An 11,636-nucleotide genomic window follows, 5' to 3' on the forward strand; every position below is an offset into this window, starting at 1 on the left:
GAGAGGAAGGCAAGGGTTTTTATGATATTAACCAGAATTATTCATTCTATTCACAACTAAGACTAAGATTTTGTACTGGGACGAATAATCCCCCGTATGAATATAAAATCGCATATTTAATGTTGTTGTTTTTTGCATAATCTTTGAAAATTAACTATCAGTGCCGGATCGAAAGAGGGGGATCATAGAAACCCTCTTTTATTATACCGATCTCCCTCAGTACAATTATTTATATTACATCAATGTTTTGACTGTATTGCTGTTGCTACAGGGAGGACTTTAATTTAACGTATTCTTGAGTCTTTTATTGCTTTTACCTAGATTGGGTACCCCATCTTTTTCACCATTGTGGAAGCATGACAATCAAATTCTAATTGTTTACCTATTATTGTTGTGTTGAACACAAATAATAGAATACACAATATATAAATATATATATATTCCATAAAATATTTATACTAATAAATAGGAAAATTAATTTTTTCACAAGAAAAAAAAAAGTGCAGAGGACTTATAAATACAAATATATATTATATAAAACACAAAAAAAAACTAAATTAAAAATTCTGTAAATCCCTAACAATGCTTCTCAAAACCTCTAATTTGTCATTGAGATTATGCTGAGAAACTTGACGTTCCAGTCTTGTATTTATATCCCTGTATATTTTTTTGATAGTCTCGGATCACCTCGTTCTTTATCATTTTTTTCCTTTCTTGCCAGTGATTCCCCTTTCTTTAAATAGTCTATAAGCTTCCATAAATGGGGATGTTTGCACACAAATGAACTTCGGATTCCATTATGATACCATTTTAAAATATTATTTTTACGACAATTTGCTTGAAGAGTTCGTTCATGCATTTTCCATAATGTAATAGGGAAAATAGGCTGTATTCGCCTTCGATGATCTCCTCGACCTCTTTCACCTCCGATGTAATTTGTCTCAAAATATGAGACAAGTTCTCGAGGCAAATCATCATCATCGGTTAAGTCAATGAAACCATCAATGACATCTTCTACCGGTAAAAATGCCAACGCGGTGATGCATTTAACTTTTGTGTTAAAAATGGGATCGGTGTGTTATCGTTCTTTCATCACAAGATTCATGATATACCAAAATACATTTTTTGATAAATGGAAGAGGCATCCTGTGATATTAGTGGTGGGAAAAACTTCACCAAAATGGATTCACCAGGGCTTTCTCAAAATCAATTATTAACGATTACGGTTCCAAAGCTTCATTCAGTCCCTTCAATGCTATGAAAAAGCGCTGGTATGTCTCCTGCGATTTGGATGGGAGTAATGCAAAAAGACGAGGGATGCATGTATGCCCTAGAACAGCAATTATTGGAAACATCTGATGGTAGATACTTGGGCAGCATTTAGAAGTCCCATCACAAGCCCAGTTCTTGCAATTAACGAAAACGATAATCTCACTTATTGTTCCAAAAATCAATACACTATCCTCATCAAACTGTCCAGTGTCGAAAAGCAAAAAAAAATTCACCATTGGCTAGCAAGGTATACTCGATGGGAATTAAATACGAACTCCGTCCAGTAGGAATGGGATGGACCTGATCGTTCTTTTGTCTCCAATATCGAATATTTCTTGACAAGCTGGGAGTGCTCGATAGTAGAGCTAAAATGTTCTCATCCAAATTAGATGTTACTTCAGAGATAAGTGTCTCGAAGAGTATAAATTTACTATACCAATTAAATAATTGGCTGGACCGTGGAAGAGTATCCCCAAATAGCTGAATCCATTGGTATTGAAAATATAAAAGTAAGGGAAAATCTTGTTTTGATTGCAGATTTAAAAAAAAAATCTTAAAACAATGAGATGTAAACGTCAGTTATACACTAATCAAGTCAGAATGCTCCAAAAATTCATCTGAAGATGATGAGGAATATGAAGAAACTTGAATAATAGTCGATGAATGAAAAGAAAATTACTATGCCTAAATACTTATTATTTTTGCAATTGTAGAGCAATGAAGATGAAAACAAAGTTTATTACGATTTTAACAGAAGTATTCATCTTATTCATTAAGACTCTTAAAGCAACAATTTTAAGTTGTTTGATCTAAAATTTTCGAATCCAACTCCTCACCTCTGACTAGGACATCTTCCATTTTTTAGTTATTTCTTTTTTCAGATCATAACACGAGTTCTATTTAAACAATTTTATAACTGGATTGTACAAACTAATAAAACAAGGATTTAAAAAATAAATCAATTTTTTAATAAACAAAACTGCATTTGAGTCGAAAAAAGTAAATAAAAATCAATACCTTTTCCTAATAGGAGTCCAATGTAAACGATGCAATTACATTTCAAGACCTAACGATGGAATGAAAAGATTTGCTTGTATTTAAATCCTACATGACGCATTTTTTGAAAATGAATTAGTTCTGAACCAATTTTAAAGCTATATTGATTGTCCGAAATAGGTGAAGAAAGAGGAGAGGCCGAAATAGGTGAACAAAGAGGAGAGGAAGATTGATAGCTTTGTCTCATGGAGCCCACGTTAAGGTGAAAACTATTGTTGGGGCCTTATAATTCAAGCCGCAGATGTAGGAATTGAGAGTATTTACAATCTCAGCTTTATGTGCGACTTGACACGCCCCTCACCCCCTCATGGATGAAGACGAACAAGACGTCCACAGATGCCAGTTACTTATTTTTGTCTATAAAAGCACGTCCTACGGATCATACATAAACCACCTGTCGTTCATGTGCCATCTAGTCTTCCACAGAGATCTTCTCGTCCTAAAAGAGGGACTACCTTTTTGAGCGATAAGAAGAGGGCCAATGCCTTACTGGACTAGTGCTTCTTAATAGCCTCTAAAATACCTGATTCAGCTTTAACAAGTAGAATTTGTACAACTGGATATGTTGTAGAGCCGCTATGGAACAGTCCGAGTCATTGCTCTGATCACTCATGGCGATTTATTGGTACACTAAGAAGTTAATAGTGCGATTCCTGGTGCCAGATCTGTTGTGCTCCTTATTAGTAGGGATTCTTCTCGAGAGGCCTCCCATCAGCAAGCTTCTGTGGGATATGATAAATTAATACTTCATCTCATAATTATTTATTTGTTTATTGTGTTTCTTTTTCGTTTCTTTCATCTGAGGTATAATGGTTTTTAAAGACGTCGGATCGAACTCTTTATAAAAAGGTGCAATATTCATGTTTGAAATGTTCTATTTAAAATATATTAAAATTGAATTAAATGCACTCATTATACACTAATGAGTGCAAAAATGCATTACAAATGACTTCAATTGGGGGAGACTCATTTTAAGTATTAAATCATATGTGGAAGGTACATTTATGCTATAATATATTTGTAAGGGCGAATCTTCTATAAGGGGAAACTTACCAGAGCTGTTTTTCTCACGTCGAAACTGCCCAGGGCGTAACATCCTAGAACCTTTTAATATATGTCTGAATCAACCAATACCCAATGTTGATTGTCTACAATTAAGATCATATTAGAGGCAGGCTATATTCCTATGACTGTACATACTCCTTCACCAGTACCCATCCACTGGGAAGATAAAGTGGAAAGAGATCTAAAAAAACATTATAGAACGTTTACCAATGAGCGAATCAAGTTAATGGCACCACAGAAAGCTTGTAACTAGGAAAAATAATGGAAATCATAGACACTTGGTAGATTTGTCACTATTGAATAAATATTGTAAAAGAGAAACCCATGCTATGAAGTTTTCTTTCCAAATGGCGAGATCTATGCCTTCAGAGACCTACAAAACAGTTGCCTACGCATGAAATGGTTTCTATAGTGTCCCGATTCAAGATCAGAATATCATCTGACAACGCTTATTAGTTATTACATCTTTTGAAACATTCTTATAGAAAAAAATACCTGAGGGTTTTTCGTCGAGTGGTGAGGGATATCATCTCACGAATATACATTGCATAAAAAAAATCTTAAAAAATACTTAAAGGTAAAGCATATACTTTAAAAAGTTCATCTACAGTTTTGTGTTTGGTGATGCCAGTTGTGTATTACAGCGTTTCAAAATGGAAGTAAAAATTTGATACATTCTTCAGTATCTCAACGACCAAGGTGAAAAGGTGGAGCAGACATCCGAAAAAATTTGTACTCTTTATGGATCCAATACAGTATCGAATGCAATTGCAATGTGGTGGTTCCAATGATTCCATTCTGGTAATATGGACCTCGAAAATGTCGATAAAGAAATGGAAATCGTCCAGTTGGACTGGCATGTGAGTACAGCTTTTGGATACACCCTTTAATTTTTGGGGTTTCCAGTTCCCATTCCGGATTGAATTCACGATGTAGCCGTCAGCTTTCCTATTTTTGGGAGATGTCGTATTCCCTTTTAGCGTAATATGTACGATGATGTGGACCGAGCAATATATTGCTTCACATCAGCGGCGCTGAAACGATAAGTCCCAAGTTTGTTGTATCTTGGAAAAAATAAATCATTTGTCAAAATATTATGTCGTCGGTTACTCACTTCATCTATAATAAATATGTTACAAGTGTGCATAGTTGAAAACTCTTTAACTAGCCCTACTAGAGATTAAAAGGCAAATTACATGCATATATTTTATCATTTATTTTAGTAGAGATTTTTTATATAATATTACAGAGAACATGAAGGTCATGCAAAATTAATTCCCTTGCCAGACTTGATCAGCAGGCAATCTGCTAACTTGATAGCAATTCTTTAAAAGAATAAAATTAAGAAAATGTTATGATAGAATATCTGAATAGTATTTTACTTCCTCTATGAATCGCACAATGCTGGCCAATTGTAACATATTTATTTACGTAAAATCGTTAATCTGATACATACTTCATGAATTATTTTTTATGAAAACACTTGACTAAATTAACATGAAAAATATACATTATTGCTTTCATCCTCAGTTTTAATCTAGTCCTCAACATGAAGTTCTCCATTATTGTGCTCATATTTGTCTTGATAGAACAGATACAATCATCGGATCTCTTTTCAAATCCAATTGCCATTTCCAGAATTGTGAAAGAAGAAAAATTGTTTTTCCAATCTCTCTATGATATATCACAGGACAATCCCATCTACTTTAATTTATTGAATAAGTGCGTGTTTTAGCGTTGACTTTCTTTATGTGAATCTGAATTTCTACATTTTCTATCATACTTTCATAATAATAATAATATTATATGTAGGTATTTAAACAAGAACACGCTCGAGAGCTTGATTGGAACTCAGAGTCAAGAGAAAAACGAAGATGAAGCTTATGGAATTGAGGGATTAGTTGCTAATCCACTCCATGTATTTTCCCTCTTTTATCGAATTTTGATACTTTTACCCATCATTTCAAAAGAGCTGAATGAGATCAAAAAAGTGAGTTCCTCTCTTAATTGTTTAACCGCCCATTATTCATTCTTTATCCAAATAAAATTGCCTATGTATTGTGTGATAAATGATAATTATTGAGGTTTTCTCCATTTAAGGAGCCTGGTATTCCTCAAGAAACAAAGGATTTCCTCGATTCTCCCCAAATCAAAGATATATCACAGGATGATTTAGTTGGAGTTACGTTTGCATTGATTAGGATTCAACAGGCTTATGAACTAGATCCTTATGATATGGCAATGGGCAGACTCGGAACTCGACAGACAAATGCAAGACTTTCAGCTGAAGAGCTCTACAAAATTGTTAAAATTTTGTATTACGGATCTGATAGAACATATTATAGTTCTGGAATTGAATATGCTTTGGCCATAACATGGCTCGAGGGTGTTATAAGGTTTTTAAATTTTTATTTTTAACCATCGATTATCTTTGAATTGTTGCTCTTCGTAGACTAAGCTTTGAAGATGATTTGCAAGATGTGTTTATTGAAGAAATCAAGACACTTCTTCTTGAAATACAGGACGAAGTATCTCATTACAGTCTGATTGCTTACAGATTGTTTAATTGAAATTTATTACTCTTATAGCATGACAAACACTTTCAAGAACCATGGACAGGCCAAAGTTTACTGCAGTATCCCAATGAGGAATTTTTTGTTCAAAGGTTCAATGGAAATAGGGATATGACCTCCAAAGAAATGAGAAAATTGGAAAAAGAACATGTCAATAAATTTTCAAATCAAAGATCTCCTTGGGGGGAGAGATTTTTTCTCGATTTGCCGTGGTGAAGAACAAGTAAATATTTTGATTCAAAAAACAAATAAAAACTTTTTCTTTAGATTGTAATTCTCTGAATTTATCAATCTTTTTAGAAATGGGCCAAAAGAGCATCATCATCTTCTAGTGATCAAAGATGCTACGTCAAACACTTTTCCAATCCATTTTTATTATTACAACCAGCCAAAATTGAGATTCTCAATGAGAACCCGACATTAGTTCAAATCCACGATGTTGTTCCATTCTCTTGGATTGACAAGATCAAAGAATTGAGTATAAATAAAGTAAGGGTAGAGTTTAGCTTTAAAACAAGTTGCAAAACGCGTTTGGTAGATTGAGTAGATTCCTTGAGTTACTGACAACTTTCTTTTCCGGTAAGATGTTGATTTTTATGTTTGCACTGATTACATCACTTGATCATTTTTTTTCATTTCCTCTCAAAACCTATTCAATTTTTTCTTCCCGTTGCGGAATTTCCCGTATTAACTCAATTGAAAGAGTACGTTCATGGAATTTGCATAGATAGTTATAGAGTGATATTCATGTAAACTCAACGTCCCTAACAGAAAAAATCATTTTGATTATATTGTTACTTTGTACAAGTATTTATCCCGTTGTCCTCGTTTCGCCACTAGATTTATAGCTTTGAAGCAGGATTCACGATAAAATGTATGTCTGATTTATTATGTTCACAGATAGTCAGAGCACAAGTAGCAGCAGATGAAGGCAATAAAGTAAGTAACTCCAAATAAGATAGCTAAAAAATATTTACAATTTATCTTTTTTTAATTAGAAAAGCTACGATAGAACCCAATCTAATGCATGGTTACAGAATAGCGAATATCCAAATTTACCAAAAATATCGAAATATTTTGAAAAGGTTACACATCTCAGCATTTCAAAATTATTCAATGATGGTAGCATGGTGGAATCAGAGACTTATCAGGTATTACATATTATTGAACTTGTTAAATGTAATAATATGACACCAAAACCAGAAAAGGGGCATCTGTAGGTCGTGAGCTGGCGGGGCAAGAAATATTTGTAGTTATTGGGCAATTTTCTTTGAAATATTTTACGTAAAAATAGTGATGAGAAGTTAATGCTCAAGTTAAAAAAAAAAAGGAAGTCTCTTTTTAAAATTTAAGCTCGACCTCAAAAATTATTAAAAAAATTATTTTATGTCTTCTAAATAAAATCCTGCATACGTCCCTGCATAAGAGCAATTGGTCCCCACTTTTTGAGACTAAGTTTATTATTTCTATAGTAAAATTGCAAAGTTGTGTAACTATACGTCACCATTATAAAATTTGGACCTCCCTCCAAAAAACAAAAACAAAAAACTTGCAAATACATTTCGGCGTCTCTTGTAAATACCTTTTCAGTTGTAAAATATAAGTGCTTGAATTATTTAATATTTTCACATATTGTATTTTATAAATTTTAAAGTATTAGTGAAGATATCGAACGATACATAATTTTCTCATAGGATCTTTTGTTTTTAGGGTCGAAACAGAGACTAAATTAGAAAAAATATATAATAGTCACGTATTTAACTTTATTTTATCTCCCAACCTTTCTTTTTAAACAAGAGAAAAAAAAAGGTCCAAAATCAATCGGTAGTGTTTAGCCAATTTTTCTTTGCTATGAAATTAATATTCAATAATTAAAAGTCGATAATTATTCAACTTAACAAAAATTATTTCTTCTACAAAACTATCATTGTTTATAATACTAAAAATGTAAAAGGAAGGCGGGAAATCCAGAGCTGATAACAAAATACAGTGTAAATATTTATTTTATTGAGGTACCAGCATACATTATTGAAGCAGTTCAGAATTTAGGACATAATCAATCATAAGTATCACGAAATGAAATTTTAGATCACTTAGTCCATAAAATCACTACAATTGTTTGGTCTTAATTTATGTATTATACATTCAATTTTATCGTTTGTAAATTATTAATTAGCCAATAATTAAGTTATTGACCAGGATTCCTATTATAGATTGGAGTATATTCTCCAGGTGGAGTGTATCTTCCTCATATGGACACTTTTAATACAGAGAATGAAGTAAGTATATAATTGATAATTATGTTCTGTCATACTAATTCAATGTTCCAACCCCTAGTTGGTGAATTATGAGAATGAATTCATCGGAAATAGAATTGCCACTTTGATGCTCTACGTAATATCCCTCAAATGGTTTATATTTTATGATTATAATTTTTTTTTCAGTTGAGCAACGTGGATGGTGGAGGAACTGCCTTCACTGAGCTAGGCAAGGTAGCCTATCCCAAAATGGGATCCTCTGTGTTTTGGTTTAACCTTTTTTCTGATGGTGAGATAGACACCCATTTGACCCATGGAGCGTGTCCAACAATGTATGGTATCAAATGGGGTAGGATATCGTGACTTCGAATTAGTATTGTGTCGAATGGTGCAATTTTTAAATTCCAACGCAAAAAAACAAACAGAATCGACTTCATATTTTATTGAGTCGGCTTAATATTTGTCATTGAACTCCATCAAATGCTTTGAGATTGGTGGCATTGCTGTCCCTGTCTGAATTTTTCTAATCAATCCCAATTTACATTCAAATTCATTTAATCTTTAAAGAGCCAGACTTGATATTTACTACGGGTTTGCAACGACATGTACGATCTAATATTTACTAAAAAAAGTATCATTGCATTGGTGATCCAAAACCTAAAAAAGTAGGGAAGGAAAAATAAAGTACACACGGGGTACCCGGCATTGATCAGAATTATTAGGCGTAACGTACAGACAAACCTTCCTTAAAAATGTATAAATATACTCTCCTTTTCTTTTTTAATATGAGGAAATGAGCTTTACCTACACGCGCTCATTCCAGAGGTTTTATTTTTTAGATCAAGTAGCACGCAGTTATATAATATTAAATGCAACTCAAAAATGAGGTATCGACCGACAAACAGACAATCTTTGCTTAAGTAATATTGGCTATTTTATTAATGGTCAATGAGCATGAGTAGCCACTTATTTCCCCCCTCTTTTTTAGTTTATCGACTCGAGTTCATTTGTAACGAATGGACTGAATTTGACACAATACTACTTTGAATAACACTCAGACCACGTTTCTAACATATAAAACGCATTGTTTATAGTTTCAAATAAATGGATTAGATCCTATGGACAAATTTTCGACAGACCTTGTGATCTCCAAAAAAGCCAGAGAATGAAATTATTTTAAAAAATTTGGACACATTGTTTTTACCACTATATTTTACTTATTGAATTTTCTAAGTAGCTTTGAGGCCTTACATAGATTAATGCTTTACCTTTTGTTTAATTAAATTTTTAATAAACAAAGATGATGACACACAATTTTATACAATTTTTTGAATGATATATCAAGAGTGGAATTTTCTCATGTCAGAAGATCTTATTTGAAAGCTAACACTTTTTTCAATTGCATAATATGATAGCTAAAACTAAAGAATACACCTTATATTACAACTTTAAAAAGATTTGGCGTCAAAACAAGTTTGATTTTGATTAATTAAATCAGTTTAACTCTTAATTTTCATACAGAATATTTAATACATTTGCAATGTCTTTAAACTTGTTCCTACCCTTCCACTTTCTTTACTTTATACTTCATATTCCCGCTAACAATTGAGTATGTTTTGTTTGTTATCATCGATGATCGTCCTTTTGGTGTTAATCTTACTTCTTGCTCGGGGGGAACCAGCATCTACAAAATTACATAAATTATGAAGGTTGAGTCATGGGGGATTGCGACGAGAATGGGATAGTAATATTACTTATCTCCACTAAAGGCACCCATGCATAGCAGTCAAGTTACGTGATAATGTTATGAAATTAAATATGATTCAGTCAATTATTTGACTGATTGTAAGAAATATCAAGTTTTATCAATAAATGTATGTACAGGGTGTGCATGCTGTCTATTCCACCACTTTTGGCTGGTTCTTTTGGGCAAACTAAAGTACCTGTCTTTTTTTAGTAGATAGCTTGTTCAAACTTGTACCAGTTAAAAATATATTGAATCAATTAACGATTTAGTTGTGTTAAATATTTGGAAATGGCACGGAGTCCTCCTTGGAATCTGCGCTGGGAGCTACAACTCAATAATTTACCGTGAGTTATGTACCACTTGTAAAATATTCTTTCAAAATCACAAGTACCCCTTGGAGTGCTTCCAAGTACCCCCAATTTGAGAACCACTATGCTATATGATAAAGAATCCAACGGGTATACTGGGTGCACTGTATATAGTGCTCCTTGATGTAAATCATATAGATATTTTTGATATATAAGAAATAATAATATTGTCGTATAAATCAGTTATTACATTATGAAAGCTATAGAATCCTTTCTGGCATTATTGCAGCCAAAATGGAGCAAATTTTAAATTATAAGCTCGGTTTGAAAGTTAAAGGATTTTGACTTCTGTAAGGCCTATGATAACATTTTACATCGACATATTTTGAGAAAAATATATATACTCCTTCTTAGAAGATTTTTAAACACAATTAGAGCTCTTCTATTCAATGGTACTCCAAACTTTCATGTAAATCCTTCAGGTATTCCTCATCTAGAATACGTTCAACCTCATCTTTTACCTCCATACTGGAGATCCCGGAAGTATCAATCATAATGTCGACTACTCTTTTAATCCTTGCAGAAGATGATAGCCAATATCGAACTAATATGGACTTCTTCGCTCCCTCATAAGTGAGATTCTCCTCACTAATAGAAATAATATTGAAAACCTCACCCAGCAATGCTGACGCCATAAGACTATATTTAACTTAGGTATGACAAATCCACCTCAACGCAATATCAAATTCAATTCTCCGGAACCAGTTATCAACATCCGAAGAATAGAACCTAGGAATGCTGAGTTCTGCAACGGCCATTGCTAAATTCGCCACTTCCGTTTTAATCGACCATGCTTGTTTTTGGGGAGACACAGGTGGTGAAGTTTGCGTTCGGGCCATTTCTCGAATCACCTCGGGGTCACCAATATAAAGTATTTAAAGTTCAAATATCTACTGATTATATTCTTGATAAATAATAATAATAACATGTAGAAAAAGAAGAAGAATATCAAAAAATTTTATATGTAACTTCTCTGAATTAATAAAGTCTTAAAAAAAATAATATTGCAGGCGTGTGCGTTTAACAAGGGCACTGTTTCTAACTGTTTTTATTATTGGTGTCTTATGTATATATTTATAATTCCTTGGGGTATTTGTTCAGATTTGAATAAATTATGAAATAAATTTTTATTTTTGAGCACTTTAAAGACTAAAGTAAAAAAACCAAAAACAACATATTATTTTTTTTTCTCAAACTCTTTTTATTCTTCAGGACGAAACATATATGAACTGATATAAGTATCCAGTAGGTACAATTGGATATTTTCATGAAAAATGGAGAGTAACGCTGAATATTT

General features: G+C 32.8%; 1 protein-coding gene across 3 annotated transcripts; it reads left to right on the top strand.

Annotated features, from left to right (window-relative positions):
* Nucleotides 1-4,878: 4,878 nt before the first annotated feature.
* Nucleotides 4,879-9,865, top strand: LOC121115764 (prolyl 4-hydroxylase subunit alpha-2). Of its 3 annotated transcripts, none has more exons than XM_040709896.2 (12): nt 4,879-5,115; nt 5,206-5,383; nt 5,494-5,789; nt 5,846-5,921; nt 5,982-6,189; nt 6,267-6,455; nt 6,867-6,905; nt 6,965-7,117; nt 8,180-8,245; nt 8,304-8,360; nt 8,411-8,573; nt 9,319-9,865. In XM_040709896.2, exons 5-12 carry the CDS (start codon nt 6,115-6,117, stop codon nt 9,402-9,404), a joined length of 828 nt encoding a protein of 275 aa, XP_040565830.1. In that variant the 5' UTR covers nt 4,879-5,115; nt 5,206-5,383; nt 5,494-5,789; nt 5,846-5,921; nt 5,982-6,114; the 3' UTR covers nt 9,405-9,865. The 3 variants fall into 3 exon arrangements, 2 of the variants coding, with proteins under 2 accessions (XP_040565830.1, XP_040565829.2); XR_011779783.1 differs by having other exon boundaries at nt 4,880-5,115; nt 6,267-6,545; nt 6,670-6,905; XM_040709895.2 differs by having other exon boundaries at nt 4,922-5,115; nt 9,283-9,865.
* Nucleotides 9,866-11,636: the final 1,771 nt, after the last annotated feature.

Source organism: Lepeophtheirus salmonis, chromosome 4 (genome assembly GCF_016086655.4).
Source record: "Lepeophtheirus salmonis chromosome 4, UVic_Lsal_1.4, whole genome shotgun sequence".
Lineage (NCBI taxonomy): Eukaryota > Metazoa > Arthropoda > Copepoda > Siphonostomatoida > Caligidae > Lepeophtheirus > Lepeophtheirus salmonis.

Excerpts from the sequence above, each read along its gene's own strand:
- LOC121115764 (XM_040709896.2), top strand. The coding sequence starts at position 6,115 with ATGTCAATAAATTTTCAAATCAAAGATCTCCTTGGGGGGAGAGATTTT. Across the intron at positions 6,906-6,964 it reads CAGCAGATGAAGGCAATAAA|AAAAGCTACGATAGAACCCA; the intron begins GTAAGTAACTCC and ends TTTTTTAATTAG. Across the intron at positions 8,246-8,303 it reads CTTTTAATACAGAGAATGAA|TTGGTGAATTATGAGAATGA; the intron begins GTAAGTATATAA and ends TCCAACCCCTAG.